The sequence below is a fragment of the Sus scrofa genome, chromosome 14, assembly GCF_054392235.1.
Source record: "Sus scrofa isolate SSC_HxYL_T2T_F1_AM1 chromosome 14, Sscrofa_HxYL_maternal_Yorkshire_Landrace_v2.0, whole genome shotgun sequence".
Classification (NCBI taxonomy): domain Eukaryota; kingdom Metazoa; phylum Chordata; class Mammalia; order Artiodactyla; family Suidae; genus Sus; species Sus scrofa.
In genome coordinates, this window is record NC_139396.1 from 148,324,599 (window position 1) to 148,352,206 (window position 27,608).

Below are 27,608 nucleotides of genomic sequence, written 5' to 3' on the forward strand. Positions count from 1 at the left end.
CATTCAAAACTAGGAAATGAGGACTTGGCTTCTCTGTTATATAGTTTACTGACCCTTAGAACAGATAGTTAAGAGTTTCTTCTCATTTTTCTGTTCGTTAGACAGCTTTGGAATGTGAAATGTAAATCTTATAGCCCTTCTGGCACTTTATGACTTTGCAACCTGTAACTTAAATCCTTGGAACAGTGCCATTTACTTGATGGTTCCTGTCCTTAATTTCTAGATTCTTGTTTACTGTCATATTTTCTTTTCTTTCTTTTTTTTTTTTTTGGTCTTTTTTAGGGTCACACCTGGAAGTTCCCAGCCTAGAGGTTGAGTTGGAGCTGTAGCTGTCAGCCTACTTCACAGCCACAGCAGCACAGCATCCAAGCCACATCTGCTACCTACACCACAGCTCACAGCAATGCTGGATTCTTACCCCACTGAGCAAGGCCAGAGATTGAACCCATGTCCTCATAGATCCTAGTCAGGTTCGTTACCACTGAGCCACAACAGGAACTCCCCACTGTCATATTTTCAGAGTAGTTCTAGAGTAGTGCCTTTCACCCAATAGCGTTCAACAAATACTGGAACATGGGTTAATAAATGGGTTTTAATGTACTTTATTTATTAGAGAAAGAATAATTTTTTAATTTCTCATTTTACTCTTTATTTAGGCCAATACAGGTGCCTAATATTCTAAGTAAACAAAGTAATCTAAGTCAAATGACATTTTAAATTGTGAGACTATCTTTGTGGTAAAAAAAAATCATACTCTCAACATCAGGTCAATACATTGCAATAGTTGTAATTTTTGAGTCGTCAGTAAGAAAAATCAGATTTGTATTGTTTTTATCAGGATTACGTGTTTATTTATATTAAAGAGAAACAACAATGTTCTCTTTTCCCTTTTCATAAGCCACACATGATAAAGATTTGGGCTTAGAGTCTTAAATAAAAATATAAGTTGGGAAAATATAATTTTAAGTTTAATGGCTATTTGAACATTTGTCTTTGCCACATTCTTACTGTATATGAAAAATAGTACATCTACTAAATATCAAGAATATCAAGTATAATTATACTAGAAGTATACAAAGGAAATGAAGTGGGCATTATGTCCAAACTCCTAGACGTTGTTTTGTACATGTTACAAATAGCAATGACATAGCAATTAAAGGACCTAGGTACATAAACAGGCTTTGAAACAAGTACTGCCAATGACTACTTTTTGAATTCGTCTTTCTAAAGTATATTCTTTATCTCCAACTTACATGAATAACTCTTTTAGCTTCTTTTTTCTATCCTTATTGTTTAGTTTTTGTTATAAGTTGATATTGCAACTTTATATTATAGGGAAACAGAAATATCATGTGACTATATAATGTTCCTCTAGTGTATGTATAGAGTATAAAATTATCATCGTATAAAATTTGCCAAACAAAAGGCTACAGTATGTATGATGATTTTATAGGTGCTTATTCAGCATAAAAAGATAACCTCAAATGCTGACAACAACAGAATAATTTCAACACTGTCATGAGGTATAAATTTTAACCAATTGAATTTAAAATATATTTTTGCCATTTTAGCCTGAAATATAACACCGCAAGGGACTTCTCTCAGAATGAGTTTACATTAAAACGTATTTTAACACAATTTTTTCTGTCTCTGAAATTATTAAAGCTACTATACAGTGATAATTCTTTAAAGAAACTCTGCAAGCGTAACTATTATCTAGTTCTGCTATAAAGGATAAATAAAATGTTTACCCAAGTTTTAAAATATTAATGTGTATAATTTTTTTAGTTCTGAATACAAGAGAATATTAATGTGAAACTGCAAGTCAATATTAAAAGATACCATAGTATATTCATTTACTATTCATGAAGTTACATATTATTAATATATCTGAGTCCCTTTATTGCTCATGATAATTTCCTTTTTCCCTTGCATCTGCAACTTATCATTCATTTCTGTAATTCTCACATATTGTGTTTCCATAGTTAATTCTACACACTAAAAAGGAAAATTATGCTGATTTATTTAAATATTCTTTATGAAAAAATTTACATTTTAATGTAGAAATTTCTTCTAACAAAAAATGTCTAAGTCTTAAAAATCTCACTAATACCAGAACTTATTTTCTCTGTGTATGTAGGGGTATATGATTCACTTTATATTAATTATGTATTTTTTCAAAGCAAATAATCATAAATAAGAAGCTTAGTGTTCCAGAATATTTTATATTTTGATAAAAAACAATAACTCATTAGTTCATTTTTAAATGTGTACGAAAATCCAGAAAAAGACATAAGATTTCATTTTTATCAACAGAATGGTTTAACTAGCTGGTACTGTGCAAGAACATAGTAGTTCTCATTATAGGTTTTTGAGGGGTGGGTGACACAGGCAGCCTTATCTCTTTAGAATATGACTCAGGATTGGAGAATTGGTTGTAGCCATGCTGAAGGCAGTAAGATCAGTTGTGTGGTTGCATTGGTGTCGTTAAGAGAAGGTGAGTGAAAGGATTTGAGTGATGGCTAATACAATGAAAAGGAGAGGCCAGGTGCAAGAAAGACTGTGCCTGTCAAAACTAGGACCTACCAGCTGACTGGATGTTGCACACAAGAAAGTGTGAGGTTTGTAGTCTAATAATTGGAATGCTGATCTTTAACAAAGGAATGCAAAGGAAGAAAATGAAATGCGTTTATATGAACCAAATTAACTCTAACTATAATATGATGGAATGTTTCAGTTCGAATTCTGGAATGCTAAAACTGAGAGTGTTCTCAGAGGTTTAAAAGGATGATTTCGGGGCAAATAAACAGACATGCTTATTTACATCATATGTACAACTGTATGTTGTTATTGTTGCCAGTAGTAATAGTAATAGAAGTAATAACTGCATTTAATAAAAGCAGGATATGTACTAGCTATTTAAAACACATTATCTCATTTAATTATCACATACATCCTAAGAGCTTCTTTCTCCTTTTGAAGATGAAGCAACCTACGACAATAGAAAAGTTACACAAATTGCCCAAGGTCACATAGCTAGTGATGATAGATGTGCATTTTGAAGTTAAGCTGTTTAATGCCAAAGATCTTGTGTCCTTTGAAACTCATTTCGTTAAGTAGATGTACCGAAGTAAATGTGGAAAAAAGTCCAAAGAGATGTAGAGATATGTACTTGAATGCACACTAGACTTCAGGATATCCCGAAGATTTTAAAAAGTTTCACAAGATTTTTAAGTAAGTGGTTTGCTTCCCCTTAATTAAAGATAACATGTATTATAACCCAGCTTTTTGGATGGTAAGAGAATAATCAATGGTATAAAAATAAGATAATAATAAAAACCTTCCCTGAAATGTGATGCCCATGTTTGTGATGGAGAATATTCAGTATCATTTTGGTTTTGACTTACAGCTTGTACGTGCAGTGGCCATGCAAACATTTGTCATATGCACACAGGAAAATGTTTCTGCACAACTAAAGGAATAAAAGGCGATCAATGCCAATTGTAAGTAAAAATCACTTTTCAGAACTTTTGTGGATTGCATTTGTGCTGTAGAACTAATTGTTATAGGTTTTCCTTTTTAAGTTTAGTGTTAGTTAAGCAACCAATATTATTATAAGCTATGTTGATTTGCATTTTATCAATTTTCATGAAAATTTAAGCCTTTAAAACTGTAATTTTGTAGAGGTGTCAAAACAGAGCCCATAGAATCTTTTGTATCTCTCTGATAAAAAGAAAGCTTTTTTTCCCTGGAAAAATACCTTAAATATCAGATCTGCATTGTTATCTTTATAATTTTCCTCTACGGCTTGTTAAATAACTGAAATTCAGTGTTTCTATGCATTTCTTTCTTTTGAATCTTTTATTATTAATTCTGATATTGTAGTCTTTGGGGCCTTTGGAGTGGTTTCTTATATTCATTTTCTTTTTCTCTGTTATTTCTTAGACATGAACCCATTTTTGTTGTTACTCTGCTCTCAATAGTTTTATGAGTGATTTTTGTCCTTCTGCAATTTAGTTGTTACTCTGAAGACTTATGTTCCCCCCCCTTCCAAAAAAAGTAACTTTAAAAAGCAGTTGTTTCATGTTATTTAAACGTTTGTCTCATTGTATATTTACTATATTAAAACCATTTTTTAATAATTTTGAATTGTATAATGCAAACACTAGTGTTTATATTAAATATAATATGCTGTATTTGACATAAATCCTAAATTCCAACTATAATAATTATATAATTATTTTTTAAGTTAATAAAGGATTCTCCAAAACTGTATATAAACATTTGTATCCAAATAAGTCTGTTAGCTGTGGAAAATGATCCTTTTGTTTATTTTTATTTAGAGCAAAATGTTTACTATAGAATTATCCTGAGCATTGTAGGTTAGATGATCACGTCTTTGACTAGACACTGAGGTGACATAGATTTTCAAGAGAAAGTGAGCAGAATCAGTTATTATTTCTTTATAGTCTATAAACTTAAAAACGAGGTCAAAGCATAAGATCTTAGAGAAATTTCTATTAAGGAAGGCTATTTTTGTCTCAGTACCAGTGAGATTAAATCAGAGTCCTATGCTTTAAGTCAGATGCCTCCAGTATTTTGCAACAGTAAATACTTGTTGTCATAAGCAGGGACAACTTCGTGGACATGCCACATGCGTATTTTCAGGTCCTCATGCTTAGAAGGTCATCACGCCTAGTTGAATATTCTGCTGTCGTCGTATTAAAATTCTTAATATATTTTTAATGAAAGCCTTTCATTTTCATTTTGCCCTATTCCTTGCTTCCCTCTGCCTCCAGTGTATTATATATTAGGTCCTGGTCATAAGCAACAAGTATTTTATTTTTGTTGTGAGATTCCATCATCGTTATAAATACTGACAAGACAATTTAAATTTGTTCTTTATTTTTGCATAAATGATATAACCATCCATAAGTATCTTTTGTGTGATATAGTATTTTAGTATCATAATTTTCTTTTCAGGTGAGAGAGACCCTATTTTTGAACTCATAGGCTTATAAGCTTTGATATTCAGAGTTAAAGGGTTTGGCATATGTATGAATATTAGAAAAATAAATTATATAGTTCTGAGTGGTGAAAGTACATTTTGCTCTAGTTATTATAAGTAGGGGAAATTTTTATAAGCAAAGGAAAAATTGGAATTCTCATTTGTAGATAATATTTTGTAGATAGTTTTTACAGATAAAATTACATTCTTTACTTTTGTTTTATTTATTTTGCTTTTGAGTATGGGGCAGTGATGACAATAGGGTTATCATTCTTCAAACAATAATTTCCTGAGTGTGCTTATACTGGAAAAAATGCTCTTGTTAGGGAGCAAAACTAGTCATTCAAATCAGCAAACAATTATTAAATAAGTGCTTAGTACTATAAATGAAAATGAATAACATATGGTTTTTGGTTAAAGTATCTTTCAGGCTAGCAGTGGAGAAACTAGCCATAGTATATTATTTTCTTACAGTAATGATTTGAGATGCCTGTGCATGAACCCTTCTCTCTTGCCAGGGTGATTTATGTTTGGCTTTAAGTATTTAGTCAGACATCACATCTTCTTGTATATTTTTCATAACCTCCCCAAACTGAAATTGGTTCACTTCCTATGAACTATTTTTTCCCTTGCATTATCTGTGTACTTGTTTGTATCCTTTAATAAGTGAAGCTCTTGGGGGACCATAACATTAGAACAACAGTGTAAGTGTTCAATACATACATTTAAAGGAATAGAATGAATAATGTATTGAAAAAGTATTGAAAATGGATTGATTAAGTTATTATGGAGGGATAAGGCAAGTTGGAGCAGAGGATATTTGAGGTAAAACTTGAAGGTGAAGCTAAAATTTTCTGAATATACAATATAGTAAACAGAAGTGGAAACTGTATCAGTAAAACAAAGAAGTAAAAGCGAACATGATCATGGCATTTCCAGTTTTTGCTCAGGGGTGTAGGGAGCTGGAGAAAGCATTGTTCCCACCTTTACAATGAAAGAAATAAAAGCCGAGCAAACCACCAATTTATCAGTTTTTTGGAAAGCATTGGAAGACTGAGGTTACAGGTAACCAAATGGCCAGCCATCCAAAGAGAAACAAGAGCTTTCAGGGAGAGATGAGACAGGAATACTGGCTTATCGGGAGTGAAACCAACTGGAAGCTTAAGAGTCCAGCTGAGGTGGCTGGTAAATTGATACTGAAGTGTTCACCTTCAATTTCATGAAGGTCCTGGGGCTGAAGAATTGGTTGGTCCACACCCTTTTTAGAATTTTTTCCCATGAAGCCCACAAATTGCTCTTGGAAAAAAATGAAGAAAATTTTAGTGGTGCACTTTTTTTTTTCCTGTGCTGTAATCTGGGGGAGTGGCATAGAAGACATAGTTGTTGAGGCTTCAATATGGGGTCAAAATATTCATTTAAAGGGATACCAGATTATTAATCTTGCCAAGATAAATTTCTTTTTTTTTTTTACTTTTTTTTTTTTTTTTATTATTTTCCCACTGTACAGCAAGGGGGTCAGGTCATCCTTAGATGTATACATTGCAGTTACAGTTTTTTCCCCCACCCTTTCTTCTGTTGCGACATGAGTATCTAGACATAGTTCTCAATGCTATTCAGCAGGATCTCCTTGTATACAAGATAAATTTCTTATTTTGGACATGGTCTAAAGCACAGTTGGAACTCGAAATTGTTAGATTAAATAAGAATTTAGGAGTTCCCATCATGGCTCAGTGGTTAGCAAATCTGACTAGGAACCATGAGGTTGTGGGTTTGATCCCTGGCCTTGCTCAGTGGGTTAAGGATCTGGTATTGCTGTGAGCTGTGGTGTAGGTTGCAGATGCGGCTCTGATCCCGTGTTGCTGTGGCTCTGGCGTAGGCTGGCAGCTACAGCTCCGATTAGACCCCTAGCCTGGGAACCTTCATATGCCGTGAGTACGGCCATAGAAAAAGACAAAAAAAAAAAAAAAAAAAAAAAAGAACTTAGTGGAAATATAAATCGTAATATAAATGCATGAAGTGTAATGTAATGACTGAGATGGTGTTCTCCAGAAAAATTGTTTCCTTTTGAGGAACGACCTGTAGACTTTAAAGAAAACACACATATTATTTTTGTAAAATTTCTCAATTTTACGTTATGAAGGTGACCCATATTTACATTCTGTAATGTCTGTCTGTATGTCTGTCATTTTCAATGTATGTGTAGAGGTTGTTGATAGTATTTAAATTTTTTCCCTTTAGCCTTCTAACAACTCATCTGATAGAAACTGGTATTCCTCTGTGGGAAATAAAGGCGGAATCAGATAAAAATAGGTAAAAGCAGTTTGATAAAATGTTGTAGGTAGCAGACACTTATGATGCCTCTTGCCAACTCCCATGCCTTTCATGGTTTCACCAAGGCTATAGTGGACGGTTTCCTGTTCTTCTCAATATTCCACATAAAGAATGAGAATCTTTGTTTCTCTTTTCATTCCAAAGCTACTCATTCCCGCCCAGGTGCAACCAGGCAGTGTAAGGCAGTTGATGCCAAGTATGGGTGAGCCTCAGCCAGTGAGGACTGAGCGTGTGTCCTGCATTTCCCACGTTATTACCAACATTTCCTGAGATAACTGCTCTTGGCAAGTACCCACATCCAGGTCCTTATTTCAGCATCTGTTATCGAGGTAATTCCGACCAAGAGGGTTGCTACTGGAAGCAGTTCTATTGATCCTCAACATGGAATTTTATAATTGGATGACTTATCAAATGGCAGTAAGCACTATGAAGCTAATGATGAGTTGGGGTAGTGATTACCCTGGTGTGTAGAGGAATTGTGGAGAATATTAACTGCTTGATGAGATAAAGTATAGGTCGAAGGAGAAGTGCTAGTTTGTGCATCAACTTTAGCCACTTGAAAGTCATGGGGCGATGGCAGTTATGATTACAAATTTGGCTGGCCTTTGTTACTTGCCATAAAGGCTTAAAGAAGGAGCCTTCCATCAAGTCAGGGCATACGGTGAACACCAGACACCTTCATGACAGTATCTAAAGACCCTCGTCTGCTATAGCCACAGAGCAGGGTGTCTTGAAAATTATGTCCATGATTTAATCATAAGATTAGCAGACTGCAAATGAATCTGAAGTTCAGCCATAACATTTCTCTCATGCCAGAGTCACTGCCTGAGGACAAAGAGTAAAAATTGGAGGCCTACAATGGGGACACTTCGTAAGTGTGACCTTAGAACCCTGAATCCTAGATTCCTTTGAACATTCCTGGCTGGAAGAAGAAGACCTCTGTCCTTTGCTAGAGTAACTTTCTTTTCTCTGATGATAATACCACAATTTCACCTGAGAATTATGCTCCATAAAGAGATATTCTCCTCCAAAATGTCTGATGCCTCTACTTACTATCTCCAGATCAGTAAGAAGTTTCAGGTCTTACTGCAGCATGAGCGGGAGGACACAGTCAGTGTTGTAGGAAGAGATAGCTTGTTCACTGAAAAAAATTGCAGGGCCTGGCAGGTATGCAGAGGCAGGAATCAAGAGGGCACAGTGAGGGTGCTGGACCTGGGGACATAGAATATAAGGCTGGAGAAGGGAGAATTTATTGATATGTATCACTCTCCTTTGAATCAGGATTTCCTGTCTCAGTGAGTATACCCAGTATTGATGATGGCTTTTCAAACTGTGGACATGACGATGGCCTCCAGTAAATGAGGTGCAAGATGCTGGAACTGTCTTGGGAAGTTTTGAGCACTGGAGTCGGAACCCCAGGAAGCTGTATATATTAGCATGCATGTATCACATTATAGCAGACTGCTCATTAACTGACCATGGTTTCTTGGAGGTCTTCCAGAACATTTCCTTCACTAAGTCAGTAAGGAGCATGGTGGTAAAGCAAGCCTGGAATCCGTAAAACTCAGTGCTGGCTATTCTCTGAGGGTCATGGCAGTCAGTAAAAAAATGATTCCAGTCAGCTGCGCTCCCTGGTGTCAATGTGTGTGTCAGGATTCCAGAATGGTGGAAGCCAGGTGGTAGCATTTAACTCTTAAGTGTAGATATAATTACCTTGATAGTCAGCAAGGCCAGATGGCCCGCAGCGGGTGTTTGCTGGCAGGGATGCGTGGCAATGCCCAAGTGAGTTCTGAGGGATGGGCTAAATTGGCAGCCAAGTAGATTGCTGGCCACTCCCAAATAAATAATTTTAATATATAATTTTACCACACAGGTTTTACATCACAGAGCCACACTTTCTTAGGGCTACAGATTTTTAAAAAAATATATAGAGTAGAAGTAAAATAGCATTTTAGTTACTTTATTAATGATATTCAGTGCTCTTCACAAGTTGATACTACTAAACTCTTTGGTTCTTAGTTTCTTGAAAGGAGTCTCAAATATTCTTTAGATCCATGGCATACTCAAAGATATGTGTTATAGGAATTCACTTGTGGCATATCCGGTTAAGGATCTGGCCTTGTGGCACAGGTTTGATCCCTGGTCAGGGAACTTCCATGTGCCAATGGTGTGGCCTAAAAAAAAAAAAGTATGTGTGTTCTATATACTGTGAACAGCATAGCTATTGTTGATGAGGTTTTCTGAAATGATAAACACATCTTTTGTTAAATTCTGAACGAAATTATGGTCTGTTTTCCACTTATGTGGTAATTGCAGTCCTAGAAAATTAACTGTGTTATAAACACGCAAAACTACTTTGTGTCTATGGGTAAATGGAGTTACATTCTGTGTGCAAATAATGATAAATGATAACTTGGTCTGTGTTATCTAAAAGGTGTGTGGGATTTGATCAGCTTCTGTTCTGTGGGATTACCTTTTGCATTCAGGAGGCCTATCATCCTCAGCCTCCCTTTCATCCATTTTAGTACGTTCCATTAGAGCGCCATAGTTACGGAGATAAGTAATATTACCCGTATGTATATCCCTGTTGAGAACCACTGGTCTAGGGTTTTCCTGGCCAAAAAACCTTGGGCTGTTTTATTTATTGCACATAAGAACAATTTATCGGCTCCTGGAGAAAATTATATATTGATAGTATTGTTAAATACTCTGTTGATAGAGTCATCAAAATTGGTGGGTTGATACAGAATCATGTTTCATTTTTTATCTATAGTAAATTGAGGTTAAAATTTCTCAAAGGCACTTGGAATTATAATTACCTGTGATATATGGCACTACTAATAAGCAGGATCTTTAAAGTTCAATAATTTTATTCATAATTGAATCTACTTTTCCTTATACCTCTACTCTTTAGTGATCATAATTTACTCATAGCTTTCTATGTTAGGATTAAGTCACTGTTTTTCAAAATTATGGTCAAGAAGAATATCCTGGAAAATGATGGTTTAAAGACTCAAACTCTATGATGGGGATCAAATTTTTGCTCTACTACAAGCATTTCAAGCAACTGTGATTTACCAGTTCTTGATGCAGTTAGAGAAATATTGCCATAGGAGGACCTTCTTCCTGAGCAATTTTTCATCCCTCATTTACCTTTAGACCAGCGATATCTAAGATTATTACCCACTTTAAGCTATTTTGTTATTTATTGTCTTTTTTGTGGGAGGCAGAGCCTAATTCCAATTTTGGAAGATCAAATCTGTGCCTTGCTTTCTAGATTAGTTTCTGGCACATATTAGGGGATTTATAAAACAAATGTAGATTAGTGTATTTTAGGACTTTTGTTTTTCCCATTACTCCTGTCTTTTTTTTTTTTTTTTTTTTTTTAAGGTCTTCTATCTTAGAAATGGGGAAAATCAGTACCTCTCCTGGTAGGAAGGCCAGTTTGAGCTAAAAAACTTCCCATGTCAAGTAAATACTTGAGTTCCTTTTGAGTGTCTTTCTGACTTTGAATCTCTTGGATTATTAGGAATGTGCTTTCGAATTTAAGTGGTACCTCTGTCATTAGTGTTTCTAAGCCAACACATCATCCTTCAGAACTCTACTAGATTGAATTTGATTTTGTCGTCAATTATGAAAACTCACTAAACGCAATTAGGCTGTTTCCTAGTTTCTGTTACTGTTAGGTTGAAGGTCATGTAATTGACTTCTGACCAATAGGTGTAAGAAATGTCCTCCACTCCAGACCTGGCTCCTGAAAATCTCTTGTGCTATACATCCTCTCTTTCCCATTCAGCATGTAAGTGGAGATGAAGATGAGGACCTAAGAGACTGTAGAGCTTAGGCACATTCCAGGTCCTGGAAAACTGCATGGAAAAAGCTCTCTTTCCCAATTCCATCCCACTACTCTGGACTGTGCCTTAACCTGCAGTGAAATTTTTATTGTGTAAAACTACTCTTGGGTAAAACTAGGTTTTAAGATTGCTTGTTGCAGGAGTTAGCATACCCTTCCACAAGTAATTACTATTCACTTGGCACCCTGCATGACGTCCTTAATTATTGCACTTTCATTTGAATAACCTCAAATGACTTATGCATTGTGTGACTTCTAGGGTTAGGTTAGTGAATTGTCTGTGGGGTATACAGTCAAAGTGTTCTTGAATTCCCATTCATCTCTTAAAAACTTTGCAGACTTCCCTATCTCATTTATCAGAGCTATTCTCATTGAAGTGTGTCTCTTAGGAGACTTTGCATTGTTCTTGATCTCCAGATTGATTATTACATTGATATCAGGCATAACAAAGCTAAGCGGTTTTAACTCTAGAATGTCGGAATAGGTCTCAATACATACAGATTGTTAGAATAAAAAACATGTACAAGAGATAGAGTGCTCAAGAGGGCAATGTAGGATGACCTTGAACTCATTTCCTTCTATAAACATACCAAAATTATAACCACTCACAGAACAACTATCCATGACAGTGACCTGAAGACCAGCAGAAAACATTCTCCACAACTAAAGCCATAACAAAGGAACCACAATGAGATGAGTAGGAGGAGTGGAGACACAGTATAGTCAGAACCCACATCACTGGGTTGCCGACCCACAGATTGGAAGAATGTTGTAATTGTTAAGGTCCCACCCAAGAAGCAGGTGGTCTGAGCCCCACATCGGATTCCTCACCCAAAGGTTCTGCACCAGACAATAGGTCCCCAGAATGCCTAGCTTTGAAAAGCAGCAGGGCTTAGCATTCAGGAGGGCCAGGTGACTGTTGGAAACAGAGACTCCATTCTTAAAGAGTGCACAAAATCTCACACACTCTGACTCTGAGCACGGAGGTAGTAGTTTAAAAGGAGATTTGGTCAGACCCACTTGCTGATCGTGGAGACTTTCACAGGGAGGCAAGAGGCACCTGGCTCTCTGCCTGACGTTGGAGACTCTGGTGGCAGCCACTTTTGGGATCTTGTTCTACTGTGCTAGTACTGGCCCTGGTGAGTGTCATTTTGGAATCCTCCCTTTAGCCTCTTAACACCAGAGGCTTATCTACACACCAGCAAGCTAACATAAGTCCAGTCCCCCCAGGACCATGCAGATAGCCATGTAGGTATCTGGCCCTACCCACTAGTGGGCTGGTACCAGTCCCATGTTTCTCCTTGGTAGTGCTGACAGCTGCATTGGAACTTGGCCCTGACATCTAGTGATTTGGTATTTCCTCCCCCAGGCCATGCAGTCAACCATATGGGAAACCTAACCCCACTCTAGTGGGCCTCAGTGACCACATGAAACATGGCCTTGCAGTCTACCAGGCCAGGAACCAGCTTTGCCTACCAGCATACTCACAACAGAAGGGCATGCACAACTTACATAGGAGCAACCCTAGACCATATAGTTCTGATTACCAGAGAGGAGTATATTTTTGGGCTCCATAGGACATCTCCTACATAAGGCCACTTCTCCAGGGTGGGCAAACATAACCCACATACCTAAGACGTAGACATAAACACAGAGAATTGAGCAAAGTGAAGAGTGGGGTGTATGTTCCAAATGAAGGAACAAGACAGAACCTTTGAAATAGAGCTAAATGAAGTGGAGACAAACAATCTACCCAATTAAGAGTTCAAGGTAATGATCATAAGGATGTTCCCTGAACTTGGGAGAAGAGTGGATGAACACAGTGAGAATTTTAACAGTTAGAAAATATAAAGAAGACCCAAACAGTTGAAGAATACAATGACTGAAATCAAAGAGATGCCAGAAGGAATCCACAACAGATTAGATGAGATAGGAGAACATAGCCAACTGGAAGACAGAGTAGTAGAAATGAGATGACCCACACTGAAGAGAAAAACGTAAAAAAAAAAAAAAAAAAAATTAAAAATGAGGATAGTTTAAGAGACTGCTGGGACAGCATCAGGCATATTAACATTTGTTTCATAGGGGTCCCAAAAGGAGAATAGAGACAAAAAAAAAGGGGGCAAAAAATTTATTGAAGAAATAATATCTGAAAATGTACCTAACTTGGGGAAGGAAACAAATATCCAGGCCCAAACAAGATGAATCCAAAGAGCTCTACACCAAGACCATTATAATTAAAATGGCAAAATTTAGTAAAAGAGAGAATTTTATAAGCAGCAAGAGAAAAGTTACATACTAGTTACGCACGTCGGAACTGAAATAAGATTGTAAGCTGATTTTTCAGCAGAAACTTTGCAGGCCCTTGGGAATGGCATGATACAATCAAATTTATGAGAAGAAAAATCGTACAACCAATACTTTACCAGGCAAGTTTATTCAGATTTAAAGGAGACGTAAAGAATTTTACAGACAAACAAAAGCTAAGCATTGAGCATAATGAAATCAGCTTTGCAAAAAATATTAAAGGGAATTCTCTAAGTGGAATAGAAAAGGCCACCACTAGAAAGTGAAAATTATGAAAGGAAAAATCTTACTGGTGAAGTCAAAATACAATGAAAGTAGTAGATCAACTACTTTTGAAGCTAGTGGGAAGGTTGAAAGAAGAACATAGTATAATCCTCTGTATCCATAATAGGTAATTAAGAGATACATAAAACAAAAAGGTATAAAATATGACATCAAAAACACTAAATTTAGGGGCGATTAAAAGAAGTTTGAAATCATATCAAACATCTTTTACAGCTACAGTGGTAGGAGATTAGAAGTTAACTACAAGTGACTCTTGAACAATATGGGTTTCAACTGCATGGGCTGGCTTAAAAATGGATTTTTTTCAATTATATATTGGAAGATTTTTTGGATATTTTTGACAATTTGAAAAAACTACAGGCAAACCCTATAGTCTAGTTTTATTAAAAAAATTAATAAAAATATCATGAATGAATAAAGTATTTGTAGATATTAGTTTATCATTTACTATCATAAAATATGCAAAAGGTATCATTAAAAATTTATTATAAAATTTATTATAAAGTTAAAATTCATCAGTTTTATCTATAAGGTCACACTTATAGACCTTACATGGTGCCTGCCATTTGCTGTCAAGATTACTGTACATAAAGGTAAAATACAGTATTAAATTGTAGCTGCATAATACTGACTATTGTACATACTTTACTACTGTAATAATTCTGTAGTCACTTCTTTTGCTGTTGTTGTGAGCACAAGTCTCAAGGGTTGTGAGTATCCGCTTAAGATGTGTGTGATGCTAATCATGTCTGCATGAGCAGTTTTTCTCTCCAGTAAATTGCACATCCCAGTAAAAGTGATCTTTTGAGGTTCTTGTGTATTTTTCATCTCATTTAGTGCAATATCATAAACCTTGAATGAAACCATGGGACCCATATCATGTGCCACTAGTGGTACTGGAAGTGCTCCTGAGAAGTAAAGTCATGACATTACAGGAAAAAGTTGAATTGCTTGATATGCACTGTAGATTGAAGTCTGCATTTGCCTGCGAATGGCTGTGGTTGCCTGCCATATGAAGATAAATGAATCCAGCATAAGGACCATTATAAAAAAGAAGAGGAAATTTGTGAAACCATTACTGCAGCTATGCTGAAAGACGCTAAAATTTTGCACTCATTGCATGATACCTTTTTATCTCATAGTGAAAATGCAGCTTTTATGGGGGTGCAGGATTGCTGTAAGAAAGGCATACCTATAGACTCTAATCTGATTCAACAAAAAGTGAAGTCATTGTATGTCAACTTAAAGCAAAAGCAGGGTGAAGGGTCTAAAGTTGCAGAATTTAGTGCCATCAAGGGATGATTTGATAATTTTAGGAAGAAGTTTGACTTAGAGAAATGTTAAAATAATAGAATAGTAGCCACTGCTGACCAAGAGGGAACATTTGAGTTCCCAGATGCCGTTAAGAAGATCATTGATGAGAAGGGATATCTACATGAACATATTTTTAATACAGATGAAAGTGCTCTGTTCTGGAGAAAAATGCCACAAAGGACTTCTATTAGTACGGAAGAGAAGCAAGCACCAGGATTTAAGGCAGGAAGGGATATGCAAACTCTTGTTTTGTGCAAATGAAGTCCCATTATGATCAGGACTGCCCTTATCTGTAAAGCTGCTAATCCAGGAGCCTAGAAGGAAAAAGATAAACACCAGCTTCCTACCTTTTAGTTGCACACCAAGAAGGGCTGGACAATGAGAACCATTTTTTTTTTTTTTTTCTTGATTGGTTTGATGCTTTGTTTGTAAAGCCAGAAAATACCTTGACCAATAAGGGACTGCCTTTTAAAGTTCTTTTGATATTGGACAGTGCCCCCCGGCCTCCAGCTGTCCATGAATTCAATACCAAAGGCATCAGAGTGGTCTACTTGCCCCCAAAGACAATGTCTTTAATTCAGCCTGTGGGTCAGGTCATCATAAGGACCTTTACGCACAGTACTCTAGAGAAAGGATTGTCAGTGCAATGGAAGGAAACCCTGATTGGGAGGACATCATGAAAGTCTGGAAGGACTTCACCCTTGAGGATGTCATGGTGTTATAGAAAAAGATGTGAAAGCTATTGAGCCTGAAACAATAAATTCCTGCTGGAGAAAACTGCGTCCAGATGATGAGTGTGACTTCAAAGGATTTATGAATGACAGAGACAGGAAATCAAGAAAGAGATTGTGGATATGGCCAAAGAAGGTAGGGCTTGAAGGATTTCAAGATATGGATCTTGGGGAAGTTTTAGAGCTGATAGACACCACACCACAGAAATTAACTGAAGATGACTTGATGGAGATGAGTGCTTCTGAACCAGTGCCAGCCAACATCCCCGATTGTGATTAGGAACAGCATGTCACAGGAACAGGATTGGAGTCCAGGCCCACCAAAGATTGGTGAGCTAAATCCCAAAGTGCAATTTTAGGATTAAGGGTGTAAAAAAGCCTTCCAGAGACTGCAGGTCTACTGTGAACCACTCCTTCCATTTGCTGTAGTTTCAGCGGCCATACCATGGAAGGGTCCATGTCATGAAAGAAGTCAAACTTAATCGTGAATAATCAGAACCCGCTGGGAAATTGTCTAATATCAATTTGTTTTCTGACATTGCTTCTTCTGTGTCTTCTTCCTCATTGTCTGGAAGCCAGTACTCTTCAAATGTTACTTTTCCCTTCTCTCTGTCTTCTGCTTTTGGAATTCAGTAACACTAATTTCTATGCCTTTTTCGTATTTTTTCCACACTCTCATGATCTCTTTTTCAGTTTACTTTTCTTTTTTCACTGTGTCTAATTTGATGTTAATTTCATCCATTTAGTTCTTTTTTTCTCTACCATTTTTTACTCAATGAATTTATTACATTTATAGGTGTACAACAATCATCACAACCAAATTTTATAATATTTCCATTCCAAACCCCCAGAACATCCCCCCCACACCTGAACCTGTCTCATTTGGAAACCATAAGTTTTTCAAAGTCTGTGAGTCAGTATCTGTTCTGCAAAGAAGTTCATTGTGTCCTTTGTTTAGATTCCATGTCAGTGATAGCATTTGATGTTGGTGTCTCATTGTCTTACTGACGTCACTTAGCATGATAATTTCCAGGTCCATCCATGTTGCTGCAAATACCATTATTTCGTTCCTTTTAATGGCTGAGTAATATTCCATTGTGTCTATGTACCACATCTTCTTGATCCACTCCTCTGTCGATGGGCATTTAGGTTGTTTCCATGTCCTGGCTATTGCAGATAGTGCTGCAGTGAACCTTGGAGTACACGTGCCTTTTCAAGTCGTGGTTTTCTCTGGCTAGATGCCCAGGAGTGGGACTGCTGGATCAAATGGTAGTTCTCGTTTTAGTTTTCTGAGGAATCTCCATACTGCTTTCCACAGTGGTTGCACCAATTTACAATCCCAGCAACAGTGTACTAGGGTTCCTTTTTCTCCACACCTTCTCCAGCACTTATTGTGTGTAGTCTTTTTGATGATGGCCATTCTGGCTGGTGTACGGTGGCACCTCCTAGTGGTTTTGATTTGCATTTCTCTAATAATGAGTGATGTTGAACATCTTTTCATGTGTTTTTTGGCCGTCTGTATGTCTTTGGAGAATTGTCTGTTCAGATCTTCTGCCCATTTTTGGATGGGGTTGTGTGTTTTTTTGGTATTGAGGTGCAGGAGGTGTTTATAAATTTTGGAGATTAATTCCTTGTCAGCCCATTCACTTGCAAAGATTTTCTCCCATTCTGTGGGTTATCTTTTTGTTTTGTTTAGGGTTTCCTTTGCTGTGCAGAAACTTTTAAGTTTAATTAAGTCCCATTTGTTTATTTTTGTTTTTATTGTCATTACTGTAAGAGGTGGATCTAAGATAATGTTGCTGTCATTTATGTTGGATAGCATTTGGCCTATGTTTTCCTCTAAGAGTTTTATAGTATCTAGTCTTAAAACTACATCTTTAATCCATTTGGAGTTTATTTTTGTGTATGGTGTTAGGGAGTGTTCTAATTTCATTCTTTTTCATGTGGCTGTCCAGTTTTCCCAGCACCACTTATTGAAGGGGCTGTCTTTTCTCCATTGTATATTCCTGCCTCCTTTGTCATAGATTAGTTGACTGTAGGTGCGTGGGTTTAATTCTGGGCTTTCTGTCCTGTTCCACTGATCTATATTTCTGTCTCTGTGCCAGTACCACATGGTTTTGTTGACTGTAGCTTTGTAGTATAGTGTGAAGTCAGTGAGTCTGATGCTTCCAGCTCTGTTTTTCTTTCTCAGGATATCTTGGCTATTCTAAGTCTTTTGTGCTTCCAAACAAACTTTAAAATATTTTGTTCGAGTTCTGTGAAAATGTCCTAGAGCCCATATATGACAAATCCAGAGCTAACATCATTCTCAATTGTGAAAAGCCGAAAGAATTCCCACTGAGGTCAAGAACAAGACAAGGATGTCTGCTCTCACCACTACTATTCAACATAGTTTTGGAAGTCCTATCCACAGTAATCAGAGAAGTTAAAGAAATAAAAGGAATCCAAATTGGAAAGGAAGAAGTAAAACTATCACTGTTTGCAGATGACATGATACCATACCTAGAGAATCCTAAAGACTGTACCAGAAAACTTTTAGAGTTCATTAATGAATTTGGCAAAGTCACAGGATACAAAATTAATACACAGAAATCGACTGCATTTCTATATGCTAACAATGAATGGTCAGTAAGAGAAATTAGAGAAGCAATCCTGCTTACCATTTTGTCAAAAAGAGTAAAATGCTTTGGAATAAACCTACCAAAAGAGACAAAAGACCTGTACTCTGAAAACTATAAGATGCTGATGAAAGAAACCAAAGACAACACAAACAGAGAAAGACATACCATGCTCTTGGATTGAAAGAGTCAATATTATCAAAATGCCTATACTACCCAAGGCAACCTACAGATTCAATGCAATCCCTATCAAATTACCAAGGTCATCCATGTAGTTCTTAAATTTGGTTATTGTGTTTTTTATTTTGTTTGTTTTACATCTTCAAGTTTTTCAGACTAAATTCTTATTCTTTATTATAGTTTCTAATTGTGTTTTAGAGTTTCCAAAATTTAGGCAAATTATTGATATTGTCTGTTATCTCCTCCAATATAGTAGTTATTTTATTTTATTTGGCCTCACCCACAGCATGCCTTAGTTCCCAGGCCAGGGATCAAACTTGCTCCACAGCAAATATCTGAGCCACTGCAGTGACAACGTCAGGTTCTTAACCTGCTACGCCTCAAGAGAACTCTTGTAATAGTTATTTAAAAGCCAATGGTGGAGTTCCTGTCATGGTGCAGTGGTTAATGAATCTGACTAGGAACCATGAGGTTGTGGATTCGATCCCTGGCCTTGCTTGGTGGGTTAAGGATCTGGCGTTGCCGTGAGCTGTGGTGTAGGTTGCAGACGCGGCTGGGATCCCATGTTGCTGTGGCTCTGGCGTAGGCTGGAAGCTACAGCTCCAATTGGACCCCTAGCCTGGGAACCTCCATATGCTGCAGGTGCGGCCCTAGAAAAGGCAAAAGGACCAAAAAAAAAAAAGCCAATGGCTTTTCTTAGAAAATATCCAAATTCTCATGGCTCACTTCCATCATCCTTTGTTTCTGATAGTTCTTGTTGTTTTGTTATCTATTTCCGTACCTGGTTATTTTTTATTTTGTACTGATACCATATTTATAAGATATAGATGATTTTAGACTGCAGATTAAATGCTAAGGGAATGTGCTTGAGGGTATTAGTATCTTAATCATTCTGAGGGAAAGGCTAATTCAAAGTAAACCTGCTGACTCTGGAAAGCCTTTTTATACAATCCTGAGATTATACTTTGGGATTTAGCTCACCATCCTTTGCTTGTTCCCATTCATAATTAGGGACCGAAATGCTTCAACTGCCTGAGATTTTGTCCTTCTCTGCATCCTGGCCTGGTTATTTTTCCCTTTTGCTCTCCAGTACTTTTAAGCATCCAAAAATCAGAGTCCCCTTGGTAGCACAGTGGGTTAAGGATCCAGTATCAATAAAAAAATCAACCTACGGTTCTTTGTAGTCTTCAGCTACTTAGTTCTGTTGGACTCTGAAATCCATAAACAGCCTTGGAATTTTATAAGTTGTATCTTCTCTACTATCTCCTCCACTGTTTCAGAACAAAATCAACCTACTATTCCTGGTAGTCTTCAACTACTTAGATCTGTTGGACTTTGCAATCCATAAACAGCCATAGAATTTTAGAAGCTGTATCTCCTCTACTCTTTCAGAATTTACTGTATATGTGTGTGTGTGTGTGTGTGTGTGTGTGTGTGTGTGTGTATAGTCTTAGGAGTATGATATCAATATTGATACTATGGTAGTACTTAATGTCATATTGTTGTTCATATTATATGATATGATTTTATGGATTTCTTCAGAGGAAAAAACAAAATAAAAGCAAGTGAGTTTTATTGTGTGTGTAACTTCCATAATTTTTCATAAAGATGCAAGTTTCTCAGATTCTCAGACATTTTATATAATCATGATATTTGAAATTACAATTAGATATCCCCCTTTATTTCAGCTACTGAATAAAAAAATATTATAGTTGACTTACTTCACTCAGTTCGAGAGTCTGTAATTCCATTCATGTTGTTATAAAAGACAAATACCATGTGATATCACTTATATCTGGAATCTAATATATGGCACCAATGAACCTTTCCACAGAAAAGAAAATCATGGACTTGGAGAATAGACTTGTAGTTGACAAGGGGGAGAGGGAGGGAGTGGGATGGATGGGTGCTTGAGGTAATGGATGCAGACTATTGCCTTTGGAATGGATGAGCAATGAAATCCTGCTGTGCAGCACTGGAAACTATGTCTGGTCACTTTTGATGGAGCATGATAATGTGAGAAAAAAGAATATACACATGTATGTGTAATTGGGTCACCATGCTGTACAGTAGAAACTTGACAGAACACTGTAAACCAGGTATAATGGAAAATAATAAAAATAATAAAAAATTATATCTTATGAGAAGATATGAATGTATGTATATTTAAACATTTAAATCAGTAGGAACAAAATGAAAGGCTGTATTTTAACACATGTGTAGAATTATTTTATATTTTGTTTTTTAAAACATCATGTTTATAATGTAATGTGATTATTCACATAAATGGTAACCGTTATTTAGGTGACATGTGATGATAATATTTACCCTTTCTAAGTCCCTAGTGAATATCTCAGCCTACATCTGTTTTATAAAAAGGCCTGACTGTTTGCTTAGTGGGAATAGAGGATGATTATCTCTTTGCTTAGACGCAGAAATACTTTGAAGTTATATTTTTAATTAATCCATGAAGCCTTCTGAAGGTTTTTTTTTTTTTTTTTTTTTTTTTTTTTTTTTTTTTTTTGTCTTTTTGCTATTTCTTGGGCCGCTCCCGCGGCATATGGAGGTTCCCAGGCTAGGGGTCCAATCGGAGCTGTAGCCACTGGCCTACGCCAGGGCCACAGCAACGCGGGATCCGAGCCGCGTCTGCAACCTACATCACAGCTCACGGCAACGCCGGATCGTTAACCCACTGAGCAAGGGCAGGGACCGAACCCGCAACCTCATGGTTCCTAGTCGGATTCGTTAACCACTGCGCCACGACGGGAACTCCCTTCTGAAGGTTTTTGATGTTTGCATCTAATCTTTAAAGAAAAAGATTCTGAATTTAAAAAATATTACTTACCTTACACATCTGAATTATTAATTTAATTTATATAGTACAATATTAATTTGTTGAGTAATTATTTACATCTATACTTTTCCCTTCATAATTTCTTTACATCTTATAATCTGAGTTTGAACTTGATCAAGTAATTTTACTTCTCAAATTACTTAGTATGTGGATTAGATTTGGTACATATTCATGTCTCAAATAAATGTATTGAAATATCTTACAATAAAAATTTTATGTACATCAAAAATATTATGGTGGACAAATTCTAAGGTGACTACCCATGATCTCTGCCTTCTGGTATTCACACTCTATTGTATAATCCCCTTTCCTTGACTGTGGGCAGGACTTGTGACTTGATTTTAATCCAGATAATTTAGGAAAGGTGATGCGCTATCACTTCTATGATTATGTTACATTATATGGTAAAGGGATGTTATGCCACTTCCATGAATATACTTTGTCTGCGTCTTGCTAGAAGACTTGGTCTAAAGACTTCCTCCCTTTCTGGCTTTGAAGAAGTAAGTGAAGCTAAAGTCATCCTCTAGGAGCTAAGGGCAGCCTCAGCCAATAGGAAGTAGGAAACTAAGGCCCTCAGTTCGAAAGCTGAAAGGAAATAAATTCTGCCAATAACCTGATGGAGCTTAGAAGCATATACATACCCACTCAAGCCTCTGATGAGAACCCAACCCAAGGTGACACCTTGATTGCAGCCATATAGTGGACCTTAGCTCCAGCCAACACCTTGATTGGATCCCACTGAATCTCTGAAAGAGAGAACCCAACTATGACTCACATTCTTAATCCACAAAATCTGTGATATAATAAATATATGTCAAGTCACTAAGTCTGTGATAATTTGTTCCTTAGCAATGGGTAACTAGTATAAATATATTCAATTGCTCTTTTATTTACTGAATAATATATTTGTGTACTAAGTATTTGTATAGTATACACATTAAATGCTTTTAGAATTTTTCCACTTTTGGAAAAATTCCACTACTCTCTTATAGAGAGAATATACTTTCTTGAATTGTTAAAATAATTTTTTTTTTAAATTTCCCCAATACATTATTTTTTTTTTCTACTGTGCAGCATGGTGACCTGGTTACACATACATGTGTATATTCTTTTTTCTCACATTATCATGCTCCATGATAAGTGACCAGACATAGTTCCCAATGCTACACAGCAGGATCTCATTGCTAATCCATTCCGAAGGCAATAGTTTGCGTCTATTAACCACAAGCTCCCAATCCATCTCACTCCCTTCCCCCTCCCCTTTGTCAATCACAAGTCTATTCTCCAAGTCCATGATTTTCTTTTCTGTGGAAAGGTTCGTTGGTGCCATATATTAGATTCCAGATATAAGTGATATCATATGGTATTTGTCTTTGTCTTTCTGACTTACTTCACTCAGCATGTTAAAATAATTTAATTTGTCTTTGTCTTTCTGACTTACTTCACTCAGCATGTTAAAATAATTTCAACAAAGGGAGTTCCTGTCGTGGTGCAGTGGTTAACGAATCCGACTAGGAACCATGAGGTTGAAGGTTCGATCCCTGGCCTTGCTCAGTGGGTTAAGGCTCCGGTGTTGTGGGTGAGCTGTGGTGTGTAGGTTGCAGACGTGGCTCAGATCCCGCGTTGCTGTGGCTGTGGCATAGGCCGGTGGCTACAGCTCCGATTAGACCCCTAGCCTGGGAACCTCCATATGCCGTGGGAGCGGCTTAAGAAAAGGCAAAAAGACAAAAAAAAAAAAAATTTCAACAGTGTAAACTAAAACCTTTCTTAAGAGAGATTAGATTTTACTTTTGTGTTTCCAAAATGTTAAAGAATAAAACGTAATTTAAAACATTTTTTAATCAATGTGCTTATTTTATATTCATATATGCAAGCTTGCCTTAAGAAAGAATTTAGAATTTTATTTCTAATATTGCTCTTTTTGTTGAAAGTAATTGCTTCTGAGGTCTTTCATTCTGATTTTTTAGCCTGCATTTACTTGTGAGGTCTACAGTGAAATTAATAATCAGATTATGATCATTTTGTTTCCAGGTCATGTTACTGTTATACATTACATGAAAATCTATGAGAACTATGCCAAACATTTCAGTATATCAGCTTATTATATTTACAGTTGATTAGCATATATCATTTTGCCAATTGACTTTGGTATGTGAGAAATCAAATGGGATTATCAATGTTTACAATGCACAGCATTGGGCATAATTATACATTAGTGTATAAATTTGTAAAGTTATGCATATATACATTTATCTGAGATTTTTTTCATTTCATCCCTTGTAATGAAGATATTTTCCCATGAGCAGTGACTCTGTTACTATGATGCATTTACTAGTCAATAAGTTCTTGAATTTTTATTAGCGATATGACAAGTAGACCTTAAATTCTTTCTTTTTCTCTTCTTTTTCTTGTTTGAGTGAATCCGAGATAAATTCATCAGGTGGGACATGACATATTTATTGGAAGAAAAATTGGTTATTCTTGTCTGATATCAATCTTTACTATAATGATGACCAAATCACATACTTCCTCTACATTTACTGATTAGTTGTCAAAATTCTACAAGAAGAAGAGCTCTCCCTTCTCCACCATTTAGTTATTCATTTATTATTCTTAAGAACTCCTGAATTCCTATTTCCCAAAGCTTTACAAGTCACTGCTCTACCTAATCATTTGGCACTCAAATTTTCCCAGATTTTGTCAGTGGGAGCCATTTCAGGATGGCTCTGGTGTTTTTGACTTGTACCTATCACTTTGTGAACGTTTCTTTACCTTTGGTATAAGATGTTCTAGGCTCATTTTATAGTTGTCTTGTCTCATTCCTGAAGTCAGTTTCTGTGTGTATGTGTGTCTGTGTGTGTATGTGTGATGGAGAATCATACTGAGGCCACTATCTTGGTGCTGATTTTTCCCTTTTTTAATGAGATATCTTTATTTTTTGGCCTTTTCTGTGAATAGAACTGGAGAATGATTATTTATATACACAAATAAATACACCTAAGTACATATATATGATGTATATACATACATGTGTACATGTGTGTACATGTGTAGAAACACGTGCATATACATAACACATCTTTTAGAAAACATTGCTTCATATCCAAACTTCCAATTTCACTACATCCCCACAAGGTTCTTTTGGACCTTCTTCAGTTCACCACTTTTATGTATCTTCTCCCTCAGTGAAAACACTGACTCTCAATCACATTAACATATTCTTTATTTGCTCAATTCTCTATTTTCAGAATTGCTTTGTTTATATCACTTAAATAAACTTACTAAAGGAATTTCAAAATTTGATTGCAGTTTTTTTTTCCTCCACCCCATTTTACCCAAGATTGAGAATATAGTCAAATACTGTGTCCATAAGTTCATGAAATTGTTGCTTTCTCCCTCTCTCCCTGCCTGTTCCTTCCTCTCCTTTCTTCCTTCTTTCCTTCCCTCCTGTTCCCTTCCTCCCCACCTCCCTCCTCCTACTCCCCTTTTTCCTTCCCTTTCCCCTTGTGACCACTATACACACACATATATATACACACACATTGTTTATTCCTTTCAGTTTTAGTTTTTTTTCCCTTTCTCATTCTTAGTGGTTTAATATATATTTATTGAGTATGTTAAACATTAACATTCTTTCAAAAGACGAAAGTATTAACAAATACACACAGAAGAATTACACCCTGTTTTCTCCTTCCTCCTCTGGTAGGTAGTCAACTTCACTATCTTCTGATTTATCTTTCCTATGTTTCTTTTTGTAAAGCTAAAGCCATTTAAATATTATGTATTTTTATCCAAACATACACACATATAGAGACAGTCATTCTTTATTTTCCTAAACCAGGGGTGACATATAGTATCTATATCAGATTAGAAACATCTTCATCCTGTTACTGTTTTTTTGTTTGTTTGTTTTTTACAGTTGCATAGTACTCCAGTATGTGTTTGTACCATGTTTTATTTCACAAATCTCTTATGGAGGACCATTTAGATGTTTTCTAGTGTTGTATGATTACAAATGATGCTGTAGTGAATAAATTTGTGTACACATATTTTCGTATCGGTGGACGTGTATTTCCAGAGTAAATTCCTTTAAGTGGGATTGCTAGTGTGAAGAATACATGCATATACAGTTCTTTAGATACAGTAAAATTCTCCTCCATCGGGTTTTCTCATTTTTGTATTCCTACCAGTTTTGTATGGGAGGGCCTGTTTTCCCATAGGCTCATAAACTAAGTATATCGTTATGCTTTCGAAATTTTGACTATCTGACAGAGAAGACATGGGATGTTGGTATAGTCTTAACTTAGATTTTTTTTTTATTATGAATAAAGTCGAATATCTTTTAATATACTTAAAGGTCATTTTTATTGTGCTTTTCGTGATTTGTTTATTCATGTACTTTGCCAGTTTTTGTATAAAATGTATAGCCATTTACATTTATTTTAAAAGAATTCTTTATTTTAAAAGAATTCTTTATAAATTAGGGATTTCAGACTTTTTTGTATGACATATATTGCAAGTATCTTCTCCCAATTTGTCATATGTCTTTTGACTTTTATTAATGCTATTTTTTAACATGTGGAAGGTTTTTATGTATTCTTTTATTTTTAAAATTGCATTTGGATTTTTTTTTTTTTTAAGGGCCGCACCCATTGCACATGAAGGTTCCCAGGCTAGGGGTCCAAACAGAGCCATAGCTGCTGGCCTACATAAGAGCCACAGCAACATGGGATCCGAGCTGCATCTGTGACCTACACCACAGCTTATGGCAACACTGGATCCTTAACCCACTGAGTGAGGCCAGGGATTGAACCCACATCCTCTTGGATACTAGTTGGGTTCATTAACTGCTGAGCCAAGATGGGAACTCCTGAATTTAGATTTTATTCGTATCTGAAGTCCTTTTATTATACCTATATTATCATGCCATTCACTCTTCTTTTCTTCTAATATGTTGAAAGATTTTTTTTCTTTACTCTTAAATCTTTGATCCATTTAGTGTTTCATGTGTATGTATGATGTGAGTATTGATCTAATCATATATTTTCAAAATGGCTATCCAGTTTTCTTAGTACCATTTATGAAGAAGACTATACCCCAGTCATTTAAAATACTGCTTTTATCATATACTAGATTTTTAGTAAGTGATGATTGAGCCTGTTTCTGGAATTCCTCTTCTGTACCATTGGTCTTTCTATTGATGTACTAATACCACGCTATTTTAATTATATAAACTTTGGATATATTTTAATGTCTTTTAAGTCTAGCTTCCCTCAAAGCTATTCCTTTTCAGTATTGTTTCTAGCTATTCTTATATGTTTATTTCTGCATATGAACATTAAGATCAACTTTCTATTTCCTTTAAAACTTTATTAGAATTTTTATTAAATCAAATTAAACCTTATCTTTGAAATTAATTGCCAAAGTGATGATATTCAGCTATCCTAATGAAAAATGAAAAATGTGTTTCAATTTATATCTATATCTACTTTATAAATATAAATATAAATATAAATTTATATTTATATCTACTTTTGTGTTTTTTCAGGCAGAATTTTATACTTAAAATGTCATTACTTTTTTTGCATCTATTTCTTTCTTTTTTTTTTTTTTTTTGTCTTTTTTTGTCTTTTGTTGTTGTTGTTGTTGCTATTTCTTGGGCCGCTCCCGCGGCATATGGAGGTTCCCAGGCTAGGGGTTGAATCGGAGCTGTAGCCACCGGCCTACGCCAGAGCCACAGCAACGCGGGATCCGAGCCGCGTCTGCAACCTACGCCACAGCTCAGGGCAATGCCAGATCGTTAACCCACTGAGCAAGGGCAGGGACCGAACCCGCAACCTCATGGTTCCTAGTCGGATTCGTTAACCACTGCGCCACGACGGGAACTCCAGCATCTATTTATTTTCTTAGTTGTTTGTAAGCGCTGGTGATTCTTTAAGTGATACCTGAAATTAAACTACCAAAAATTGATGTTTAAACTCAACTTATAATTCTATATTTTGAAAATACTTCTAATATATTCAAAATTCCCTCAATAGTTATTTGTATTGTCTTTTAGACAATAGATGTTTCTTATTTGCTTTTTTGAGTTTGAAAATGTAGAAGTGAATGTCATTGTTATATTGGA

At 36.0% G+C, this 27,608-nt stretch overlaps 1 protein-coding gene and 1 long non-coding RNA gene across 10 annotated transcripts in view; one reads left to right on the forward strand and one right to left on the reverse strand.

Annotated features, from left to right (window-relative positions):
- The window catches only part of ATRNL1 (attractin like 1), a 770,027-nt gene that overhangs the window by 245,700 nt on the left and 496,719 nt on the right, over window positions 1-27,608 (forward strand). For all 9 annotated transcript variants that reach the window (XR_014826351.1, XR_014826350.1, XR_014826353.1 and 6 more), the window contains one exon: window positions 3,410-3,503. Coding sequence is in view for 4 of the 9 variants with exons in the window: in XM_084994465.1 (XP_084850591.1) it covers window positions 3,410-3,503 (94 nt within the window). In the remaining 5 variants the exon portion in view is untranslated. The remainder of the gene's footprint in view (window positions 1-3,409; window positions 3,504-27,608) is intronic.
- The window catches only part of LOC146397080 (uncharacterized), a 412,496-nt gene that overhangs the window by 229,392 nt on the left and 155,496 nt on the right, over window positions 1-27,608 (reverse strand). The window lies entirely within an intron of this gene.